At 61.7% G+C, this 24,285-nt stretch overlaps 1 protein-coding gene across 1 annotated transcript in view; it reads right to left on the reverse strand.

The window, feature by feature from the left end:
• Positions 1–779: 779 nt before the first annotated feature.
• The window catches only part of CACNA1A (calcium voltage-gated channel subunit alpha1 A), a gene marked incomplete at its 3' end in the record, with an annotated part of 47,553 nt that continues 24,047 nt past the window's right edge, over positions 780–24,285 (reverse strand). The window contains 24 exon segments of the mRNA XM_051774649.1: positions 780–890; positions 1,901–2,033; positions 2,537–2,586; positions 2,588–2,629; positions 3,483–3,583; positions 3,662–3,671; positions 3,673–3,770; positions 4,865–4,970; positions 8,214–8,234; positions 8,236–8,311; positions 12,257–12,384; positions 13,754–13,904; positions 14,837–14,937; positions 15,038–15,103; positions 15,204–15,320; positions 15,414–15,497; positions 15,975–16,085; positions 17,136–17,300; positions 18,964–19,165; positions 20,600–20,740; positions 21,230–21,390; positions 22,188–22,287; positions 24,018–24,124; positions 24,210–24,269. Coding sequence (XP_051630609.1) covers positions 780–890; positions 1,901–2,033; positions 2,537–2,586; positions 2,588–2,629; positions 3,483–3,583; positions 3,662–3,671; positions 3,673–3,770; positions 4,865–4,970; positions 8,214–8,234; positions 8,236–8,311; positions 12,257–12,384; positions 13,754–13,904; positions 14,837–14,937; positions 15,038–15,103; positions 15,204–15,320; positions 15,414–15,497; positions 15,975–16,085; positions 17,136–17,300; positions 18,964–19,165; positions 20,600–20,740; positions 21,230–21,390; positions 22,188–22,287; positions 24,018–24,124; positions 24,210–24,269 — 2,442 coding nt within the window.

Below are 24,285 nucleotides of genomic sequence, written 5' to 3' on the forward strand. Positions count from 1 at the left end.
GGGCACGGACACCCCCGAGGATGGGGGAACCCCAGACCCCCAATTTGGGGGCTCTAGGGGGGGACCAGAATAGCCTTGACTCTGCCCTGGAGCTCTGAGTGTCCCCACGTGGGGACCAGTAGCCACAGGGCCACCCCCTCCACATGAGTCCCTCTGGCCATGCTCATGCCCCCCCCCCCCAAAACCTCTCCGAAGCCCCCCAGCCCAGCACAGCAGCCACTGAGGGGGAGAACATCCCCGAGGAGCCCCTCAGCTCAGCCCTGCAGCCATTTGGGGGGACACACCCCCAAAGCCCCCCCAGCTCAGCCCTGCAGCCATTTGGGGGGGGGACACACCCCCAAAGCCCCCCAGCTCAGCTCTGCAGCCATTTGGGGGGGGAACACACCCCCAAAGCCCCCCAGCTCAGCCCTGCAGCCATTTTGGGGGGGAGGAACACCCCCCAAGACCCCCCAAAGCCCCCCAGCTCAGCATTGAAGCCATTTGGGGGGGGACACCCCCCTAAAGCCCCCCCAGCTCAGCCCTGCAGCCATTTGGGGGGGGAACACCCCCCAAGGCCCCCCAAAGCCCCCCAGCTCAGCCCTGCAGCCATTTGGGGGGGGGACACACCCCCCAAGGCCCCCCAAAGCCCCCCCAGCTCAGCTCTGCAGCCATTTGGGGGGGGACACACAGGACACCCCCAGGTGCCCCCACTGTCCCCTCAGGTATCCCTGCCCCCCCCAGCCCATTAGAGCTGGGGGAGGGGGGGTCCTGGGGGGGCACGGGGGGGGGGTTCCCCTCACCTGGGGGTCGGCGGGCAGGCGGGGCATGGAGGCGGCGCGGCCGTGCCCCTCCATGGGTGGGTGGTCGCTGTCCGAGGGGCCGTCCTTGGGCATCTCCCGCATCTCCACCAGCTGCGGGGGAGGGGACACTGAAGGACCGCCCCCCACCCCCCCGGGACCGCCGGGGGGGGGCACCGGCACCAGGGACCCCCGGGATGGCATCGGGATGGCACCGGGGGGGCATCGGCACCAGGGACCCCCGGGATGGCACCAGGGGGGCACCGGGGAGGGGACACTGGCACCAGGGACCCCGGGGGGGGCACCAGTGGGGGGGGCATCGGCACCAGGGACCCCCGGGATGGCACCAGGGGGGCACCAGGGAGGGGACACCGGCACCAGGGACCCCCGGGATGGCACCGGAGGGGGGGCACCGGCAGCAGGGAGGGCACCGGGGAGGGGACACTGGCACCAGGGACACCGGGAGGGCACCGGGGGGGCACCGGGGGGGGGCACCGGCACCAGGGACAGACCCACGGGGGCAGCTGGACCAGGGACAGCGGGACAGGGACCCCCGGGCATGGCAGGGGGGGAGGTGGGGAGAGGGCAGGGGAGGAATTTGGGGTCGCCTGGAGATATGGGGGGGGGAGGGGATGGGGTTCAGGGGACCCCCCAGGACGTGGGGATGGGGGACACGGCACTCAAGGATCCCCCTGGGGACATGGGAGGTGGGGGAGATGGGGCTCGGGGGACCCCCGGGGACACAGGGAGAGGGCAGGGAGGGAATTTGGGGTCGCTTGAGGATTTGGGGTTCAGGGGACCTCCCAGGACGTGGGGATGGGGGACACGGGATTCAAGGGACCCTTGGGGACATGGGAGGTGGGGGGAGATGGGGCTCAGGGGACCCCTGGGGACACAGGGAGTGGAACCCCCAGTAGCCAGTGTGGCCCCCGTGGTAGCCCAGCCCCTCCTCACCTGGGGATATGGGGGGGAGGGGATGGGGTTCAGGGGACCCCCCCAGGACGTGGGGATGGGGGACACGGCACTCAAGGATCCCCCTGGGGACATGGGAGGTGGGGAGATGGGGCTCAGGGGACCCCAATAGCCAGCGTGCCCCCCCCGTGGTGGCCCAGCCCCCCCCTCACCTGGGAGTTGGGGCGGCTGTTGGGGACGTCGTCGGGGTGGCCCCGCTCGGGGCTCCAGGTGCCCGTCCTCTGGAACATCTCCTGGGCGCGCTGGGTCACCCACGACTGGCTCTCCTTCATGTCCCGCGGAGCCCTGGGGGGGGACACGGGCGCTGGGACCCCCCCCATGGGACACAGAGGGGTGGGGGCGATGGGGGGGGACACGGTGGCACTTATGGCTCCACTGAGGGCACCCCTGGAACCCCCCCGTGGGGCACAGGGAGGGGGATAAGGGGGGGAACACGGTGGCACTTATGGCTCCACTGAGGGCACCCCTGGGACCCCCCCCGTGGGGCACAGAGGAGTTGGGGGGGATAAGGGGGGGATGTGGTGGCACTTATGGCTCCACTGAGGGCACCCCTGGGACCCCCCCGTGGGGCACAGGGAGGGGGATAAGGGGGGGAACACGGTGGCACTTACGGCTCCGCCGAGGGCACCCCTGGGACCCCCCCGTGGGGCACAGAGGAGTTGGGGGGGACAAGGGGGGGATGTGGTGGCACTTATGGCTCCACTGAGGGCACCCCTGGGACCCCCCCGTGGGGCACAGAGGGGTGGGGGGGATAGGGGGGGATAAGGGGGGGACACGGTGGCACTTACGGCTCCGCCGAGGGCACCGAGTCCGGCCCCGGGGGTCCCTCCTGGGAGGGGGGAGGGCGGCTCCATCCGCTGGAACATCAGCGGGGTCCGGTTCTGGGGGGACACCGAGAGTGGGACACGGGGACACGGGGAGGGAGGATGGACAGGGCTTGGATGGGGACAGGGGGACACGGGGACAGGGGATGGACAGGGCTGGGATAGGGACACTGGGACAGGGGGACACGGGGAGGGGCCAGGGCTGGGATGGACAGGGCTGAGATGGGGACAGAGGGACACAAGGAGGGGCCAGGGCTGGGATGGACAGGGCTGGGATAGGGACACCGGGACAGGGGGACATGGGGATACAGGGATGGACAGGGCTGGGATGGGGACACCGAGACAAGGGGACACTGGGACACAGGGACACGGGGACATGGGGACATAGGGGACATGGGGACATGGGGACATGGGGAGGGGCCAGAGCTGGGATGGGGACACCGGGACAGGGGGACACAGGGATGGACAGGGCTGGGATGGAGGGGACAGAGGAGGGGACAGAGCTGGAACAGGGACTTAGGGAAGGGATGGGGGACACTGCAGGGAGACAGAGAGGGGACACCAGGGGACATCAAGGCCCCACGTGCTCCTCTGGTTCTGTGGGGACACGGAGAGTGGGATGGGGACAGGGGGACGTGGGGAGGGGGACAGGGCTGGGATGGGGACACTGGAGGTGACAGAGCTGGAACAGGGACATAGGGAAGGGATGGGGGACACTGCAGGGAGACAGAGAGGGGGACACTGCAGGGAGACAGAGAGGGGACACTGAAGGGTGACGAGGAGGGGGGACCCTGCAGGGTGACAGGGGTGGGAGGACAATGCAGGGGGACAGGGAGGGGACACTGCAGGGTGACAGGGGTGGGGGGACACTGCAGGGGGACAGGGAGGGGACACCAGGGGCCATCCCCACCTGCTCCTCACGCATGGCCTGCAGCTTCTTGGCCTTGCTCTGCCGGTAGTACTCCATGATCATCATGGCCGCGTAGATCTTCCCCACCGTCAGGTCGGTGGCTGCGGGGACACGGGGAGGGGTCAGGGGGGACACGGGGACACCGTGGGGACGGGGACGAGGGCAGGGTGGCCCCTTACACTTGTGGGGGGGTGACGAGCAGGTCCAGGTTTTTGGGGGACAGGTTGGGCCAGATGGCGATCATCTCCTTGCGCAGCTCCGCGTCCATCTGCTGCTTGTCGGCCCCGCCTGCGGGGACACGGGTGACCCTGGGGACCCTCGGGGACACCTCGGGGACCCCTCGGGGACCCCTCACCCTCCCCGGCCTCGTGGGGACCCCTCTGGCCCCCGTGGGGACGCTGATGTCCCGTGTTCCCCCCCCCGTTCTCAGGGCTCTCCATCCCTGGGCTCCCCGTTCTCGGTCCCTCCACCCCCAGGGACCTTTGTCACCCAAGGGACCCCTGTCCCCATGTCCCTGGGGTGTGCCCCTCTCCCCCCATGTCCCCCATGTCCCCGTGTCCCCAGGGTGTGCCCCTCTCCCCCCATGTCCCCCCATGTCCCCCCATGTCCCTGTGTCCCCATGTCCCCCCCGTCCCCATGTCCCTCCATATCCCCACCATGTCCCTCCATGTCCCCCATGTCCCCATATCCCCCCGTGTCCCCCATGTCCCTGTGTCCCTCCATGTCCCCCTGTCCCCATGTCCCTCCGTGTCCCCCATGTCCCTGTGTCCCCATGTCCCCCCCATCCCCATGTCCCTCCATGTGTCCCCATGTCCCCTCTGTCCCCCATGTCCCTCCATATCCCCACCGTGTCCCCCATGTCCCTCCATGTCCTCATGTCCCCGTGTCCCTCCGTGTCCCCATATCCCCCCCCAGTGTCCCTGTGTCCCCCCATGTCCCCATGTCCCCGTGTCCCTCCGTGTCCATGTCCCTCCATATCCCCCCGTGTCCCCCATGTCCCTCCATGTCCCCATATCCCTCCATGTCCCCCATGTCCCCATGTCCCTCCATGTCCCTGTGTCCCCATGTCCCCCCCATCCCCATGTCCCTCCATATCCCCCCATGTCCCTGTGTCCCTGTGTCCCCCCCGTCCTCATGTCCCTCCATATCCCCACCATGTCCCCCATGTCCCTCCGTGTCCTCATGTCCCCGTGTCCCTCCGTGTCCCTCCGTGTCCCCATGTCCCCATATCCCCCCATGTCCCCATATCCCCCCATGTCCCTCTGTGTCCCCATGTCCCCCCCGTCCCCATGTCCCCATATCCCCCCATGTCCCCATATCCCCCCATGTCCCTCCGTGTCCCCATGTCCCCCCCCCCCCGTCCCCGTGTCCCCCCCCCCTGCCTTTGGCGATCTTGATGTCCAGGGCTGTCCTGATGAGGGCCATGAGGGTGGAGTTGAAGTGAACCGTGTTGTCGTCGGCCACCGGCAGGTCCATGCGGAGCAGCCGCTGAGGGGGGGGGGGGGCCCAAAATTGGGGGGGGAGGGTCAGCCGGCACCCCCCAACCCCCCAACCCCGGGTGAGGGGGGGGCTGGTGAGAAGGCGGGGGCTGCCCCACGGGGGGAAAATGAGGCACAAACCCCCCCTCAAATCCCCCAACCCCCGGCCCCCCGCCCTCTCCCGCCGCCCCCTCAACGTGCTCATTTTTTGGGGGGGGGGGCACAGCCAAGCGGGACCCCCAAAATGGGGAGGGGGGGGGGGAGCGGCACATGCAGCACATGCAACGGGAAGGGGGGGGCTCATTCCCAGCCCCATTCCGGATTTTGGGGGGTGGGGGCGGGGGGGGGGGGTGCAAACCAGCATCCTGGAGGGGGGGGGGGCGGGGGGACGTGCCGGGGGGGGGGACTCGGGGGGGGGGAGCGATGAGTTTGCCAGGCATCAGCCCCCCCACATCCCCAGCGCCAAGCGGGTGGCAGAAGGTGCCCCCCCCTCCCCAAAAAGAGCGACCCCCCCCATCCCTCATGCAGCCCCCCCGGGGAGGGGGGTTGGGGGTGCAGAGCCGGGGGGGGCGGGGGGGGCAAGCGAGCGATGCTGGGGGGAAACTGAGGCACGGAGACCCCCCCTCCCCCCTCCCCGCCCCCCATGCCCGACCCCCCCTCGATGCGTGTCCCCCCCCTCCACACCCCACGATGCAGCTCCGGAGCCCCCGCGGTTCGGGGGGGGGGGGTCAGGGCCGTGCAGCAGCCGGGGGGGGGCCGGGGGGGTCTCACTGCGGTGGGATGGAGGGGGGGGCTGTAGGAGTGGGGGGGGATGGGGAGAGAGGGGCGAGCCCCCAGGGGGGGGTCCCTAAAAATGGGGGTGATGGGGGAGGGGGCAACCTCGAGCCCCGCAGGGGACCCCCAATATTGGGGGGGGGGGGGGCTGTAGGAGTGGGGAGGACGGGGAGAGAGGGGCGAGCCCCCAGGGGGGTTCCCTAAAAATGGGGTGATGGGGGAGGGGGCAACCTCGAGCCCCGCAGGGGACCCCCCAATATTGGGGGGGGGGGGATGAGCCCTATAGGGTGACCCCAAATAGGGGATCGGGGGGGGGGCTGGTTGGGCCCCGGGGGCGACCCGAAATATGAACTTGGGGGGGCTGTTGAGCCCCAATCGGGGCTCTGGGGGAGAGGGAGCTGAGCCCCCCCGGGGACCTCAATTTTGGGGTTTGGGGGGGGCTGCTCAAGCCCCAAGGGGGGAAACCAATTAGGATTTTGGGGGTCCCAAATAGAGACTCGAGGGGGGGGCTGGTTGAGCCCCAAAGGGGGACCCCAATGGGGATTTTGGGGGGTCCCAAATAGGGGCTCTGAGGGGGCTGATTCAGCCCTGTGGGGGGGACCCCAATTAGGGGCTTTTAGGGGACCCCAATTAGGGGCTCAGGGGACTGGTTGAACCTCATAGGAAAACCCTAAATAGGGGCTTTTAGGGGACCCCAATTAGGGGCTTTTAGGGGAACCCAATTAGAGGCTGGGGGGGGGGGAACCCCATGGAGACCCCAGACAGGAGATTTTCTGGGAGGGGTTGAGTCCCACAGGGACTTTGAGAGACCCCAATAGGGGATCTTTGGGGGGGGGGTCAGTCCAGCTGAGCTCCAGGGGGACCCCAAAACCTCTTTGGGGGACCCCAATTAGGGCCTTTTAGGGGACCCCAATTAGAGGCTGGGGGGGGGGGGGGAGCCTCACAGAGATTTTTTTGGGAGGGGTTGAGTCCCACAGGGACTTCGAGGGACCCCAATAGGGGATCTTTGGGGGGGGGGTCAGTCCAGCTGAGCTCCAGGGGGACCCCAAAACCTCTTTGGGGGACGCCAATTAGAGGCTGGGGGGGGGAGCCTCACAGAGACCCCAAATAGATTTTTTTGGGACCGGTTGAGTCCCTTTGAGGGACCCCAATAGGGGATCTTTGGGGAGGTGTCAGTCCAACTGAGCTCCAGGGGGACCCCAAAACCTCTTTGGGGGACCCCAATTAGAGGCTGGGGGGGGGAGCCTCACAGAGACCCCAAATAGATTTTTTTAGGAGGGGTTGAGTCCCACAGGGACTTTGAGGGACCCCAATAGGGGATCTTTGGGGACAGGGGGGTCCAGTTGAGCCCCCAAAACCTCTTTGGGGTCCCCAATTAGGGCCTTTTAGGGTACCCCAATTAGAGGCTGGGGGGGGGGGGAGCCTCACAGAGACCCCAAATAGGAGATTTTTTTAGGAGGGGTTGAGTCCCACAGGGACTTCGAGGGACCCCAATAGGGGATCTTTGGGGGGGGTCAGTCCAGCTGAGCTCCAGGGGGACCCCAAAACCTCTTTGGGGGACCCCAATTAGAGGCTGGGGGGGGGGAGCCTCACAGAGACCCCAAATAGGAGATTTTTTTAGGAGGGGTTGAGTCCCACAGGGACTTTGAGGGACCCCAATAGGGGATCTTTGGGGACAGGGGGGTCCAGTTGAGCCCCCAAAACCTCTTTGGGGTCCCCAATTAGGGCCTTTTAGGGTACCCCAATTAGAGGCTGGGGGGGGGGGGAGCCTCACAGAGACCCCAAATAGGAGATTTTTTTTGGGAGGGGTTGAGTCCCACAGGGACTTCGAGGGACCCCAATAGGGGATCTTTGGGGGGGGTCAGTCCAGCTGAGCTCCAGGGGGACCCCAAAACCTCTTTGGGGGACCCCAATTAGAGGCTGGGGGGGGGAGCCTCACAGAGACCCCAAATAGGAGATTTTTTTTTGGGAGGGGTTGAGTCCCACAGGGACTTCGAGGGACCCCAATAGGGGATCTTTGGGGGGGGTCAGTCCAGCTGAGCTCCCCAAAACCTCTTTGGGGGACCCCAATTAGAGGCTGGGGGGGGGAGCCTCACAGAGACCCCAAATAGGAGATTTTTTTTGGGAGGGGTTGAGTCCCACAGGGACTTCGAGGGACCCCAATAGGGGATCTTTGGGGGGGGTCAGTCCAGCTGAGCTCCAGGGGGACCCCAAAACCTCTTTGGGGTGGTGGTGGGGGGGTGTCCAGCCCCCCAGGGTGACGCATCTTACCCAGCCCGTCCTGGGGGGGGCTCAGCGGGGGCCGGCGGCCGCAGGAGGAAGAAAAACACGGGGAGGGGGGGGGGGGGGAATAAAAAAAAAACACCAAAAAAAAAAAAAGCGCCCCCAAATCCTCCCCCCCCCGTAAAACCCCCCCAAAAGTGCGGCCTGGGGGGGGCCGGGGCTGGGTGGGGGGCACCCCTGGGGGGGGTTATTCTACCTTATAGGCCACGCGGGGGGGGGCAGCTCGTGCCCAGCCCCAGCGGCGGCGACATTTGTCGCAGCATTTCGTACATGTCGGCGAGGGTCAGGCGGCCCCTGGGGGCGAGAGAGGGGGAGGGGACACACCGGGGGAGGGGGGGTTACACCGGGCGAGAGAGCAGGAAAGGGGGGGGAAAAAAAAAAAAAAAAAGAAAAAAAAAAAAAAGAGGAAGTGGTATGATTAAGGAGAAAAAAAAAAAAAAAAACACGCAAAAAAAAAAAAATTAATAGATAAAAAAATAAAAAACAAAAATAAAACAAAAAATAAAACAAAAAATAAAACATAAAATAAAAGAAAAAATAAAACAAAAAACCAAAACAAAAAATAAAACGAAAAACAAGCCAAACAAAAAATAAAACACAAAACCAAACCAAACCAAACCAAACCCGAAAAACCCCCAAAAAACCCCAAAAACCCCCAAAAACCAAAAAAACAAACAGAAAAAAAAACCAAAACGAAAAAAACCCCAAAACAAAGAAAAAACCCAAAAAAACCCCAAACCCCCCAAAAAACCCAAACAAAAAAACTAAAAAAAAACCCAAAAAAACTAAAAAACAAACAAAAAAAAACCCGCAGGGAAAAAAAAAACACAACGACAAAAACCCTCCCAAGAAAACAAAAAAACAAACCAAAACAAAACCCCCAAAAAGCAACAAAACAAAAAAACAAAAAAAGCCCAAACCCCAAAAAACCAAACAAAAATCTAAAAAAGACCCCAAAAAAACTAAAAAACCAAAAAAAAACCCCTGCAGAAAATAAAAAAAAAACAACAAAAAAGCCCCCCAAATCCCCGAAACAAACCATAAAAATCCCTCCAAAAAACAACAAAAAAACCCCAAAAACCCCAAAAAACCCAAAAAAAACCCAAACCAAACAAAATAAAACAAAACCCCCAAACAAACGAACAAAAAACTCCCCAAACCAAACCAAGAAGCAACAACAACAACAAAAAAAACCAATAGAAAAGAACATAAATGACGTTTAAAGCCAACGATGAATAAATGAGGAATTTCGGAAAGCAACAAGGATTGGAAACGGTGAATGGGAGGGTGATGGAAGTGTTTAAATGGTTGGCGATAATAAAAACAACAAGAAATAAAATTTATTTTAAAAAATAAACAAAAATAAAAACAATAAAAAATAAAAGAATGACAAGAAGAAAGGGAATAAAAAGAACTAAATAATTACACAATAAAAATAAATCATGAAAATAAGTTAATAGGAAAAATAATGTAATAATAAAAATAACTTAATAACAATGAATGAAAAAAATAATGAAATAATAAAAATAGTGAAATAATAAAAATAGTGTAATAATAAAAATAATGATATAATAAAAATAACAAAATAACAAAAATAACACAATAATAAAAATAAAAACAATAAAAAAATAAAAGAATGACAAGAAGAAAGGGAATAAAAAGAACTAAATAATTACACAATAAAAATAAATCATGAAAATAAGTTAATAGTAAAAATAATGTAATAATAAAAATAACTTAATAACAATGAAATGATAAAAATAATGAAATAATAAAAATAGTGAAATAATAAAAATAATGAAATAATGAAAATAATGAAATAATAAAAATAGTGCAATAATAAAAATAATGACATAATAAAAATAATGAAATAATAAAAATAGTGCAATAATAAAAATAATGACATAATAAAAACTAATGAAATAACAAAAATAACACAATAATAAAAATAATGGCATAATAAAAATAACGAAACAACAAAAATAAAATAACGAAACAACAAAAATAACACAATAATAAAAATAAGATAATAATAAAAATAACGCCAGAATTAAAAAAAAAAAATTAAATATTTAATCCCAAAGAAATAAAAAAAAAAACCCAAACCAATTAAAAGAATCGCAAATCCAAAGCAAGAAATCAGAATTTCCCGTCTCAGCCGCGGCCCCCCCGTGGGGCGGGGGTGGGGGGGGGATGATGGGTGGGGGGTGGGGGAGGCGCTGGGTGCCCCATGCCGGGGGGGGGGGGAGGGTGGGCTCCATGCCGGGGGGGCTGGGCCGGCCCGGGGTGGGGGGGCGCAGGGAGGGGGGGTTTATATATAAATATACTGCGATATTTTATATATAGACGGCGCCGGGAAGCACATTCCAGCCCCGAGGGGGGGCGCGGGCGGTGGAGGGGGGGCGCGGGGGGGGGCGCGAACCTTGCAGGCCACCCTATGGGGGCATTTCTTGCCCAGCCCCAGGGGGGGGGAGATCACGCGCAACAAACTGTACATGTCCCGGTAGTGGATGCGCCCGCTGCAAGAGACACACGTTAGTGGGGGCTGCGACCCCCCCCCGGGACCCCCCCGGGGCGGGCCGGGGGCGAGGGGGATCCCCGAGACCCCCCCCCGGCGGGGTGAGTAGGGGCAGCCCCCGTTAGTGGGGGCTGGGACACCCCCCCCGGGTGTCCTGGACACCCCCGGGATGAGGGAGGCAGAGACTCCTGTTAGTGGGGGCTGCGACCCCCCCCTCGGGACCCCCCCGGGGCGGGCCGGGGGCGAGGGGGTTCCCCGGGACCCCCCCCCCCGCGGGGTGAGGGGCTGGGACCCCCGCGGGGTGAGTGGGGGCAGCCCCTGTTAGTGGGGGCTGGGACCCGCCCCCCCGGGACCCTCCCGGGTGTCCTGGACCCCCCCCCCGAGATGAGGGAGGCAGAGACCCCCCGTTAGTGGGGGCTGGGACTCCCCCCCAGGCCCCTCCCCCCCCTCGGGGCGGGGGGGGGGCTCCCTGGCACCCCTCTGGGGAGCTTTGGGGTGACGGGGACCCCGGGGACACCCCCCGGACACACCTCACCTCACGGGGGGATGAGGGACTGCGACCCCCCCCCCCCCACCACGCTGGGACCCCCGCGGGGTGAGGGGGGGAGCGAGAGACACCCCTTAGTGGGGGGGAGACCCTCCCGGGACCCCCCCCCGGGTGTCCTGGACACCCCCGGGATGCCCAAGACCCTCTCCCGGGATGAGGGGGGCAGAGACCCCCGTTAATGGGGCTGCGACCGCCCCCCCCCCCCCCCCCAAGATCCCCCCGAGGTGGCCCGGGGGGTGAGCGGGACCCTGGGACCCCTCTGGGGAGATTTGGGGTGACAGGGACCCCGGGGACACCCCCGGACACCCCCCGAGGTGGTTTGGAAACCAGAGCCCCTCCCTGGACCACCCCCCCAGGGGCCATTCGGGTTCCAGGACCCCCCCACGGGGGGACAGTTCAGGTGCTGGGGACCCCCGGGACACCCCGTGAGGGGGGGGGGGCAGCCCCTGGAGACCCCCCCTATGTGTCAGGGGGACCCTCCGTGCTGGGGGAGCCCCAGAGGACCTGGGGGGACACCCCCTCGAGGTGGGGGGGGCAACCCCCTTGTGAGGGACGCCCCATCCTGGGGAGGGGGGGTCCCAGAGGCCCCGGGGGGGGTCTCAATCACCTTTTTAGCCCCTCCCCCCTCGCTGCACCCCCGGGGACAGGGGCGGGGGGGGGGGGAACGACACACCCGATCCATCCGCTGCCCCCCCTCGGGGACCCCCTTGTGGGGGACGCCCCATCCTGGGGAGGGGGGGGTCCCAGAGGACCCGGGGGGGGTCTCAGTCACCTTTTTAGCCCCCCCCCCCCATCCCAGGGGTGCAGCGGGGTCGGGGGGGGGGGGACGCACAACACAACTCGATCCATCCACTGCTCCCCCGGCGCTGGGAGGGGGGAACCCCGGGGGGTTCCCCGGGATTCTGGAGTGCCCCAAACGCCCCCCGTGCCCCCCCCGTTTGCACCCCTGGGGTTGGAGGGTGCCCCAAACGCCCCCCGTGCCCCCCCCCCCAGTTTGTACCCCCGGGCCAGGGGGCCAGGGTGAGGGAGGGGACACCCACCATCCATCCGCCGCCTCCCCCAGCGCTGGAAGCGGGGGGGGGGTCCCTCGGAGTTGCCCGGAGTTCGGGGGGGCCCCAAACACCCCAATCGCTCCCTGTCCACCCCCCCCGTGGCCCCCCCCGGGGGTCCTTACCAGGCGGCGGGGTCGTACTCGGCCCAGACCCGCACGTACTCGTCGAGGTGGTGCGGGCCCAGGATGGACGAGTCCCGCGTCAGGTACTCGAAGTTGTCCATGATGACGGCGACAAACAGGTTCAGCATCTGCGGGGGGGGGGGGGGGGGGAGGATTTGGGGGGGTCCCCGGGGGGCGGGGAGTGGGTGTGACCCCTCCTGGAGTCCCCCCCAAGCCCCCCTTCCTGCCTGGAACTCGGTAGGAAAGAGCAGAGGAAGATGAAGGAGCAGAGGAGGATGAAGGAGCAGAGGGAGATGAAGGAGCAGAGGGAGATGAAGGAGCAGAGGAAGATGAAGGAGCAGAGGGAGATGAAGGAGCAGAGGAAGATGAAGGAGCAGAGGGAGATGAAGGAGCAGAGGGAGATGAAGGAGCAGAGGAAGATGAAGGAGCAGAGGGAGATGAAGGAGCAGAGGAAGATGGAGCAGAGGGAAATGAAGGAGCAGAGGGAGATGAAGCAGCAGAGGAAGATGAAGGAGCAGAGGAAGATGAAGGAGCAGAGGGAGATGAAGGAGCAGAGGAGGATGAAGGAGCAGAGGAAGATGAAGGAGCAGAGGGAGATGAAGGAGCAGAGGAAGATGAAGGAGCAGAGGGAGATGAAGGAGCAGAGGAAGATGAAGGAGCAGAGGGAGATGAAGGAGCAGAGGGAGATGAAGGAGCAGAGGGAGATGAAGGAGCAGAGGGAGATGAAGGAGCAGGGGTTTGGCATTTGGGGGGATGGGAGGGATGAGGGAGCGGAGGTTCGGGATTTGGGGGAGTGGGAGGGGGGGTGCCAGGGCTGGGGGGGGCGTTTAGGACCTCTGGCCATGTCCCCCCCCCGGAGCCCCTCATGCTCAGCAGAGGAGGAGCAGAGGAAGATGAAGGAGTGGAGGTTTGGGATTTGGGGAGGGGGTGGGCAGGGGGTTGTTGGATGGGGGGCGGTGAGGGGTGTCTGTGACATCCCCCCGGGGGATAGGGGCGTGGGGGGGGGTCTGGGGTGGGGGTGATCCCTCCTGGAGTCCCCCTGAGCCCCCCTGGGGCTAAACAGAGGAGGATGAAGGAGGTGAAGGAGGTTTGAGGGTTCTTGGGGGGGGTGTTGGGGGTCTCTGGGGGAGTTTTGGGGGTCTCTGGGGTGGTCTGGGGCTCCCTGAGAGGGTTTTGGGGTCTCTGGGGGGGATAATTGGGGGTCCCCGGGGGGTTTTGGGCAGTCTCTGGGTGGGTTTGAGGGGAGGGGGTGGGTGGAGGGGTAGGGGGGATCTGTGACCACCCACTGGGGGACAGGGGTGTGTCTGGGGGTCTGGGGGGGTGCAGTTTGAGGACCCCTCTGGAGCCCCCCGAGGCTCAGCAGGAAGGAGCAGAGGAAGATGAAGGAGCAGAGGTTTGGGATTTGGGGAGGGGGTGGGAGGGGGTGCCAGGGTTGGGGGGGGGGGCTGTTTAGGACCCCCAGCCCCTCCCCCCCAAGCCCCCCCCCCTCGTGCTCACCAGGAAGGAGCAGAGGAAGATGAAGGACACGAAGTAGAAGTAGGCGAACTCGTTGCCACACTCGTCCTCCTTGATGCCCGAGTTCTCGTCACACGGCTTCCCGCTGAGGCACGACAGCATGATCTCGTGCCAGGCCTCCCCGGTGGCACTCCTGGGGACAGGGGACACACTGGGGACACGGCTGGGGACAGGGGACACAGCGTGATCTCGTGCCAGGCCTCCCCGGTGGCACTCCTGGGGACAGGGGACACACTGGGGACACGGCTGGGGACAGGGGACACAGCGTGATCTCGTGCCAGGCCTCCCCCGTGGCACTCCTGGGGACAGGGGACACACTGGGGACACAGCTGGGGACAGGGGGACAGTTGGGGAGGCACAGCAAAGTGGCTCCTGGTAGTGCGAGGGGGGCACCAGGATGGCGCTGGGTGACACAGGGTGACACAGGGTGACACTGGGTGACACTGGGTGACACTGGGTGACACTGGGACTGGGGACACGCTGGCCTCGCACTGGGTACCCCAGGTGACACTGGGACCATTGAGGGGAGCACACTGGGCACCCAGGTGACACCGAGGTGGCACTCAGGTGACACTGGGGTGACACTGGGCATCCATGTGACACTGGGGTGGCACTGGTGCCCAGGTGACACTGGGGTGGCACTGGTGCCCAGGTGACACTGGCCTTTCACTGGGCATCTGTGTGACATCGGCGTGGTGCTGGTCACTCAGGTGACACTGGGGTGGCACTCAGGTGAAACTGGGGTGGCACTGGTCACTCAGGTGACACTGGGGTGGCACTCAGGTGACACTGGGGTGGCACTGGTCACTCAGGTGACACTGGGGTGGCACTGGTCACTCAGGTGACCCTGGGGTGGCACCCAGGTGACACTGGGGTGACACTGGTGCCCAGGTGACACTGGGGTGGCACTCAGGTGACACTGGGGTGGCACTGGACATCCGTGTGACACTGGGGTGGCACTGGTCACTCAGGTGACACTGGGGTGGCACCCAGGTGACACTGGGGTGGCACCGGTGCCCAGGTGACACTGGGGTGGCACTGGTGCCCAGGTGACCCCACCCTCACCTGAAGAGCAGCATCAGCGCCTGGAAGAAGGTGCGGAAGTTGTTGTGTTGGGTGATGGCGGATTCATCGTCCTCCTCCTCGATCCCGATGTTCCCGAACACCTGGGGGGGCCGGGGGGGTCGGGGGGGGTCTCACCTGCACTCCGGGGTCTCACCTGCACCCCACGGGAGGTCTCCCCTGCACCCCCGGGGGGGGTCTCACCTGCATCCCGATGATGGCGTAGATGAAGAAGAGCATGGCGATGAGGAGGCACACGTAGGGCAGGGCCTGGGGGGCACAGCGGGGCTGGTCATGGGGGGGCCGGGGGAGGCAGAGGAGACCCCCGGGGGGGGGGGCACAGGTGGATTTTGGGGGTCTAGGAGGGCACCTTGAAGGACTGGACGAAGGTCCAGAGCAGGATGCGGATGGTGTAGCCCTGGCGCAGCAGTTTGATGAGTCGGGCGGCGCGGAAGAGCCGCAGGAAGCTCAGGTTGATGAAGTTGTTCTGGGGGGGAACGGGGCGGGGAGGGTCAGGGGTTGTGGGGACCCCCGAATTGGGGCCATAGCATGAGGGGGGGTGGGGGCAGTTCCCACCTACCCCGAACTCCGTCACCAGGATGTCTGTGATGCTCCCCAGGACCGTCACGAAGTCAAAGATGTTCCAGGCGTCGCGGAAGTAGTTCTGGGAAAGGGGGGGAAGAATGTGGGGATCCTGGGTTCCCAAATCCCAAAGGTACCCCTTCACCAGCTCCCCCAAACCACAGGGTACCCCTTCACCTGCTTCCCAAATCCTGGTGGTCCTGAAATCCCAGGGTACCCCTTCACCAGCTCCCCAAATCCTGGGGGTCCTCAAATCCCAGGGTACCCCTTCACCAGCTCCCCAAATCCTGGGGGTCCTCAAATCCCAGGGTACCCCTTCACCAGCTCCCCAAATCCTGGGGGTCCTCAAATCCCAGGGTACCCCTACACCAGCTCCCCAAATCCCGGGGGTACAGGACACCTGATGCCAGATCCATGGCAGGTGGTCCCCGGGGTCCCCCGAGTTCTTGGGGTTCTCCTGTGTCCCAGGGTCCCCTGAAATCCTGGGGCTCTGTGGGCTCCTGGGGTCCCCCGGAGTTCCCAGAATTCCCCCACATTCCCAGGGGTCCCTGGGACTCACCAGGACGCCGAAGGCCATGATCTTGAGGAGACACTCGAGGGAGAAGAGGGAGGTGAAGACGTTGTTGAACATCTTGAGGACGTTCTCGTAGGTGTCGGAGGCGTCGTAGAACTGGGGGGGGACAACGGAGGAGGGTGGGGGGACGTGGGGGGCAGGGGGGGAGATCCCCGGAGGGGGATGGATCTGGGGGGACAGGGACAGTCCCTGGGGGACAGGGATGGATCCAGGGGGGCAGAGACAGACCCTGGGGGACAGGGATGGATCTGAGGGGATGGATCTGCAGGGACAGGGATGGATCCGGGGGGGCAGGGATGGATCCGGGGGGGCAGGGACAGACCCTGGGGGACAGGGATGGATCCAGAGGGACAGTGACAGGGATGGATCTGGGGGGGCAGGGATGGATCTGAGGGGGCAGGGACAGACCCTGGGGGACAGGGATGGATCCAGAGGGACAGAGATGGATCCGGGGGGGGGCAGGGACAGACCCTGGGGACAGAGATGGATCCGAGGGGGCAGGGATGGATCCGAGGGGGCAGGGATGGATCTGAGGGGGCAGGGATGGATCTGAGGGGGCAGAGACAGACCCTGGGGGACAGGGATGGATCCAGGGGGGCAGAGACAGACCCTGGGGGACAGGGATGGATCCGGGGGGGCAGGGATGGATCTGAGGGGGCAGGGACAGACCCTGGGGGACAGGGATGGATCCAGAGGGACAGAGATGGATCCAGGGGACAGGGACAGATCCTGGGGGACAGGGATGGATCCGAGGGGGCAGGGATGGACCCGAGGGGGCAAGGATGGATCCGAGGGGGCAAGGATGGATCCAGGGGGGCAGGGACAGACCCTGGGGGACAGGGATGGATCTGAGGGGGCAGGGACAGACCCTGGGGGACAGGGATGGATCTGAGGGGGCAGGGACAGACCCTGGGGGACAGGGATGGATCCAGGAGCACAGCCCAGCTCCAGGGGACAGCGACACCTCCCAGAGGGGACAGAGGAGGACCCGCAAACCCCCCCAGGGACCCCCAATTACCCCTCTTCAGAGACCCCCAACCCGCTCAGGGACCCCCAGACCCCCCCACACCCCGGGGGGGCTCGCGGGGACCGAGAACAACCCCCGAGGGGGCTCCCTGGGCCCCCCCAAGCCCCCCGCCCGCCCACCTTCATCATGAGGACGATGGTGTTGAGGGCGATCATGGCCATGATGGTGTACTCGAAGGGGGGGGACACCACGAACTGCCACATGCGGTACTGGAAGCTCTGGCGGTTCTGGGGCATGTGCCGGGTCAGCGGCTTGGCACTGATGGCAAAGTCGATGCAGGCCCTCTGGGGAAAAGGGGGGGGACACGAGGGGGGTCACCCACCCTGACAAGGCCTAAAATGCATCCAGAGACCCCAAACGACCCAAGCTCTTCTTGGTTTTGGAGGGTCTAACCCTGACAAGGCCTAAAATCCATCCAGAGAGCCCAAACAGGAGGGTCTAACCCTGACAAGGCCTAAAATCCATCCAGAGACCCCAAACAGGAGAGTCTAACCTTGACAAGACCTAAAATCTACCCAGAGACCCCAAACAACCCAAACACTGGTTGGTTTTAGTGTGTCTAACCCTGACAAGGCCTAAAATCCACCCAGAGACCCAAAAAAACCCAAGCTCTGGTCGGTTTTGGTGGGTCTAACCTTGACAAGGCCTAAAATCCATCCAGAGACCTCAAATGACCCAAGATCTCCGTAGGAAGTCACCACTCTGGTCACCCACCCCAGAGAGGCCTCTGGATGGAGGGTCTAACCCTAACAAGGCCTAAAATCCACCCAGAGACCCCAAACAACCCAAGTTCTTGTTGATTTTAGTGTGTCTAACCCTGACAAGGCCTAAAATCCATCCAGAGACCCCAGACGACCCAAACTCTGGTTGGTTTTGGTGTTGGGAGGGTCTAACCCTGACAAGGCCTAAAAATGCATTCAGAGACCCCAAACGACCCAAGCTCTTCTTGGTTTTGGAGGGTCTAACCCTGCCGAGGCCTAAAATCCATCCAGAGAGCCCAAACAGGAGGGTCTAACCCTGACAAGGCCTAAAATCCATCCAGAGACCCCAAACAATCCAAGCTCTGGTTGGTTTTGGAGGGTCTAACCCTGACAAGGCCTAAAATCCATCCAGAGACCCCAAACAAGCCAAGATCTCCATGGGGAGTCACTGCTCTGGTCACCCATCCTGGAGAGGCCTCTGGAGGGAGGGTCTAACCCTGCCAAGGCCTAAAATCCATCCAGAGACCCCAAACAGGAGGGTCTAACCCTGACAAGGCCTAAAATCCATCCAGAGACCCCAAACAACCCATGCTCTGGTTGGTTTTGGTGTTGGGAGGGTCTAACCCTGACAAGGGTTTAAAGTTAAATTTAAATTTAAACTTCAATTTAAACCTCAACTTAAATTTAAACTTAAACTTAAATTTAGACTTAAATTTAAACTTAAACATAAGTTTAAACTTAAACTTAAACTTAAATTTAAAATTAAATTTAAATTTAAACTTCAATTTAAACCTCAACTTAAATTTAAACTTAAACTTCAATTTAAACTTCAATTTAAATTTAAGCTTTACTTTAAACTTAAATTTAAATTTAAACTTAAACTTCAATTTAAACTTCAATTTAAATTTAAGCTTTAGTTTAAACTTCAATTTAAATTTAAACTTAAACTTAAATTTAAACTTTAATTTAAACTTCAATTTAAACTCAAACTTCAAATTAAACTTCAATTTAAACTTAAACTTCAATTTAAACTTCAATTTAAACTTCAATTGAAACATCTGACACGATCCCAGGTCGAGATTGGATTCAAAGCCACGCTGGGGGCTCCTCTCTCGAATTTAGGGAGCAAGGAGGGTCCTTCCTGCACCTCGTGACTCCCCAGTGGGGCTTCTTTAACCACTTCTAAGGCTCCCACGGCCCCCCCAAAACCCCCCAAAAGAAGGTGGGGAGGTCACGGAGGGGGCACCTCGTTCTTCTCCAGGCTGTACTCCTCCATCATCTTGTCCCCCTGCTCCTGGAAGGTGATGATGATCAAGGCCACGAAGATGTTGACGAAGAAGAAGGGGAAGACGACGAAGTAGACGACGTAGAAGATGGACATCTCCATGCGGTACCCGGGGCTCGGGCCCTGGTTCTCGTACGTCGCGTCCACCGAGTGCTTGAGGACCCTGCGGGGAGGGAGGGAGGGAGGGGCAGGGACGGGGGGTGGGAAGGGGGGCCCGTGAGACAGAGCGAGGGATTTTGAGGTGCTGGAATCCTGTTCTGAGGAGAGGCTCACATGTCCCACTCTGAGGAATTGCTGCAGGCGACCCCAGGACCCCCCGTTGACCCCAGGTAGCCCCTGTTGACCCCCAGGTAGCCCCTGTTGACCAGTTGGTCCAGGGTTCCCCCAGGATGACCCTCAGGTGCCCCCAGGTGACCCCATTTGAGCCAGGTGGTCCCAGATGACCCCAGACAACCCCAGGACACCCTGTTGACCCCCAGGTAGCCCCTGTTGACCAGTTGGCCTCAGGTGCCCCCAGGGTGACCCTCAGGTGACCCCACATGCTCCCAGGTGACCCCAGTTGACCCAGATGGTCCCAAGTGACCCCAGACGACCCCAGGACCCCCTGTTGACCCCAGGTAGCCCCTGTTGACCCCAGGTAGCCCCTGTTGACCAGTTGACCCAGGGTTCCCCCAGGATGACCCTCAGGTGCCCCCAGGTGACCCCATTTGAGCCAGGTGGTCCCAGATGACCCCAGACAACCCCAGGACACCCTGTTGACCCCCAGGTAGCCCCTGTTGACCAGTTGGCCTCAGGTGCCCCCAGGGTGACCCTCAGGTGACCCCACATGCTCCCAGGTGACCCCAGTTGACCCAGATGGTCCCAAGTGACCCCAGATGACCCCAGGACCCCCTGTTGACCCCAGGTAGCCCCTGTTGACCCCAGGTAGCCCCTGTTGACCAGTTGACCCAGGGTTCCCCCAGGATGACCCTCAGGTGCCCCCAGGTGACCCCATTTGAGCCAGATGGTCCCAGATGACCCCAGACGACCCCAGGACCCCCTGTGGACCCCAGGTAGCCCTTGTTGATCAGTTGACTCAGGGTCGCCCCCAGGGTAACCCTCAGGTGCTCCCATGTGCTCCCAGGTGACCCCAGTTGACCCAGACGACCCCAGGACTCCCTATTGACCCCAGGTAGCCCCTGTTGACCAGCTGGCCCCAGCTGACCCGGGGGTGCCCCCAGGGTGACCCTCAGATGCCCCTATGTGCTCCCAGGTGACCCCTGGGACTCCCAGGTGACCCCAGTTGACCCAGATGGTCCCAAGTGACCCCAGATGACCCCAGGACCCCCTATTGACCCCAGGTAGCCCCTGTTGACCCAGGGTGGCCCCAGGGTGCCCCTCAGGTGCCCCCCACGTGCTCCCAGGTGACCCCAAAGGACCCCGGAACACCCAAACAACTCTCCCCAACGTCACTCAAACTAAACACCTTCGCCGCTTAAAGACCCCCAAAACCGTCCCCGAGCAGCCATTTTATGCCGGTTTTGGCATCGCCCCCTGTCCGTCCCCACCCCCCAAAAACCCCTCGTGTGTCCCCCCCCCCCCCGAAATCCGCCCTTACTGCGGCCACCCCTCGCCGGTGGAGACGGTGAAGAGGGTGAGCAGCGCCCAGAGCACGTTGTCGTAGTGGAACTCGTACTTCTTCCACTCCCTCTTCTGCGCCTTCACCTCGTTGTCCTTCTCGTACACCAGGTACTCGCCCCTGGGGGGTCGTGGGGGGGGTGGGGGGGTGGGTGTGACCCCCCCCCGGAGTCGCCCCGGAGCCCCCCCCGGGGCTCGGCAGAGGAGGGTGAAGGAGGTGAGGGAGGTTTGAGGGTCCTTGGGGAGGGATGTTGGGGGTCCCTGGGGGGGTTTTGGGAGTCTCTGGGTGGGTTTGGGGGTCCTTGGGGGTGGTTTTGGGGGTCTCTGGGTGGGTTTGGAAGTCCTTGGGGAGGTGTGTGTCTCGGGGGGGGGTTTGGGGGTCCCTGGCAGGGTCTGGGGGACCCTGAGGGGGTTGGGGGTCTCTGAGGGGGATTAATTGAAGGTCCTTGGAGGGGTCTGTGGGTCCCCGGGGTGGTCTGGAGGTCCCTGAGGGAGTTGGGGGTCTCTGAGGGAGGGTAACTGGGGGTCTCTGGGGTAGTTTTGGGGGTCTCACTCCTGTGGGGTTGGGGAGGGGTGGGCAGGAGGGCTCAGGGGGGTGGTCCCGGGGTACCTGCAGTCCTTCTCGAACTCCTTGGACTCGTCGGTGCAGTAGAAGAACTTGCCCTTGAAGAGCTGCACGGCCACCACGGCGAAGATGAACATGAAGAGCATGTAGACGATGAGGATGTTGAGGACGTTCTTCAGCGAGTTCACCACGCAGTCAAAAACCGCCTGGGGGGGGACAGCGAGGGGGAGGGGGGGGCTCAGCGTAGGCTGGGAACCCCCCAAGCCCCCCCTGTGGTGGGCAGCAAACACCCCCCACCTTGATCCCCTAAACCCACCCAGAGACTTCTAAAACCCCCCCAGGGACCCTCAAGCCCCCCTTCCCAGGGACCCCCAAGACCCCCCCAGGGACCCCCAAACCCACCCAGAGACTTCTAAACCCCCGCCAGGGACCCCCAAACCCACCCAGGGACCCCCAAAACCCCCCCAAGGACACCCAAACCCACTCAGAGACTTCCAAAACTCCCCCAGGGACACCCAAACCCACCCCCCCAAGGACACCCAAACCCACCCAGAGACTTCCAAACCCCCCCCAGGGACCCCCAAACCCCCCCAGGGACCTGGGGGGGGGGGGGCAGCAAGAGGGGAGGGGGCTCAGCATAGGCTGGGACCCCCCTAAACCCCCCCTTGGTGGACAGCAAACACCCCCCACCTTGACCCCCTAAACCCACCCAGAGACTTCTAACCCCCCCCCAGGGACCCCTAAACCCACTCATGGACCCCCAACCCGCCCCCCCCCAGGGATCCCCAAACCCCCCCGGGACCCCCCAAGCCCCCCCAGAGACTTCCAAAACCCCCCCAGGGACTCCCAAACCTACCCAGAGACACCCAAGCCCACCCGTGGACCCCCAAACCCACTCAGAGACTTCCAACCCCCCCACCTAGGGACCCCCAAACCCACCCAGGGAGCCTCAAACCCCCCCCGGGACCCCCAACCCCCCCAAGGACCCCCCCAACGAGCCCACCTTGAGCTTGGGCAGCCTCTTGATGGTCTTGAGGGGCCGCAGGACGCGGAGGACGCGCAGGGACTTGATGGTGTTGATGTCCTTCCCTTTGCTGCTGCCTCTGTGTGTGTGTGTGGGGAACACGAAGGGGGGATGTGGGACCCCGGAATCCACCCTGGAATTCCCCCCGGCAGGACCACTGGTGGTCCCACCCCCTCTCCTCCCCCTCCCTCGAGGCTGAGCCCCCTCCCCTTCTTCCCTCCCCTTCCCCCCCCCCAAAATCCCGCCCTGAGGTAGTTTTTGGAGGGCGAGGGGGAGCAGTTTTTTTGGGGAGGGGGGGAGGAGGGGAGGAAAGGGGGGGGGGAGCGAGGCACGACCATGAGCACGAGGAGAGGACGAGGACGGAGACGAAGGCGGAAGGATTTAGGATTTACCGTGAGCTGCTCCTGCGGCGGTGGCAGAGGAAGGGGAGAGACAAGGCACGGTGAGAGCCCAGACCACCCCCCCTCCCAGGACCCCCTCCCCCGGGACCCCCCCCCGGCACTCCCCGTGGGACGGGGGGGGGTGGAGCCACGGGACATCCCGAATTCCTGGGAGGTACTCGGGGTCTGCTCCGGGCTTACTCACACCTCGCTCAGGGGGTGGGAGATGCTCAGCCCCTGCTTTGGGGTCACTCAGTTGTATGGGCAGTGCTCAGGTTACTCTGGGGACGCTCAGTTACTCAAAGGATGCTCCAGCTTTGCTTGGGGGGCACTCAGTCACTCAGGGGATTGGCATCCTTCTCTCAGGGGATGCTCAGCCTTTACCCAGGGGATGCTCAGCCTTTACCCAGGGGATGCTCAGTCTTTACTCAGGGGATGCTCAGCCTTTACCCAGGGGATGCTCAGCCTTTACTCAGGGGATGCTCCTTCTTTACTTGGAGGCTGCTCCTCCTTTAAGGCTGCTCAGACGCTCAAGGGATGCTCTCTCTTTACTCAAGGGATGCTCACCCTTTAAGGATGCTCGGTGACTCGGAGGATGCTCCCCCTTTACTCAGGGCATTCTCACCCTTTGGGAGATGCTCACCCTTTACTCAGGGGATGTTTCCCCTTTACTCAGGGGACACTCACCCTTTACTCAGGGCATTCTCACCCTTTGGGGGGTGCTCACCCTTTACTCAGGGGATGTTTCCCCTTTACTCAGGGGACACTTCCCCTTTACTCAGGGGATGCTCACCCTTTGGGGGTGCTCACCCTTTACTCAGGGCATTCTCACCCTTTGGGAGATGCTCACCCTTTACTCAGGGGATGCTCACCCTTTGGGGGGTGCTCACCCTTTACTCAGGGGATGCTTCCTCTTTACTCAGGGGATGCTCACCTTTTGGGGGGTGCTCCCCCTTTACTCAGGGGATGCTCAACCTTCACTCAGGGGATGCTCAGCCTTTACTCAGGGGATTCTCACCCTTTGGGGGATCCTCACCCTTTACTCAGGGGATTCTCACCTCTTACTCAGGGGATTCTCACCCTTTGGGGGACGCTCCCTCTTTACTCAGGGGACGCTCCCTCTTTACTCCGGGCATCCTCAGCCCCTCAGGGCTCTCTCACCCCTCCCTAGGCCCTTCCTCCTCCTCCCTTACTCGCATGTTACTCCTCCCTCCCTCCCCCCCCCACCACGGGGACGGTGCGACACAACGCGGTGACAAACGGCCGAGGACGGACGGACGGATGGACGGACGTCGAAGCGACACAGAGAGAGAGAGAGAGAGAGAGAGAGAGAGAGGGGGTGGTGGCACAGCCCCCCCGGGGCACTGGGGGGGCACTGGGAGAGGTGCCCCCCCCCCCGTATTCCCCCCCGTGTCCCCCCCGGACTCACGTGAAGGCGAAGGCCACCAGGGCCCCGCTGACCACGATGAAATCCAGAATGTTCCACAGGTCCCGGAAATAGGCACCTTGGTGAAGCACCAGCCCCAGATCCACCATCTAAGGGAGGGTCGGGGGGAGGGGGGGGTCAGGGGGTGCCAGGGGACCCCCCCTCCTCCTGTGGGACCCCCCCCTCTGCGCTCACCTTGATCACCATCTCGAAGGTGAAGACCCCCGTGAAGACGTAGTCGAAGTAGCGCAGCACCTGCAGGGGGGGTGGG

The sequence above is a fragment of the Manacus candei genome, unplaced genomic scaffold (genome assembly GCF_025592945.1).
Source record: "Manacus candei isolate 608988 ecotype Guabito, Panama unplaced genomic scaffold, ASM2559294v1 h1tg000210l, whole genome shotgun sequence".
In the NCBI taxonomy this organism is placed as follows: domain Eukaryota; kingdom Metazoa; phylum Chordata; class Aves; order Passeriformes; family Pipridae; genus Manacus; species Manacus candei.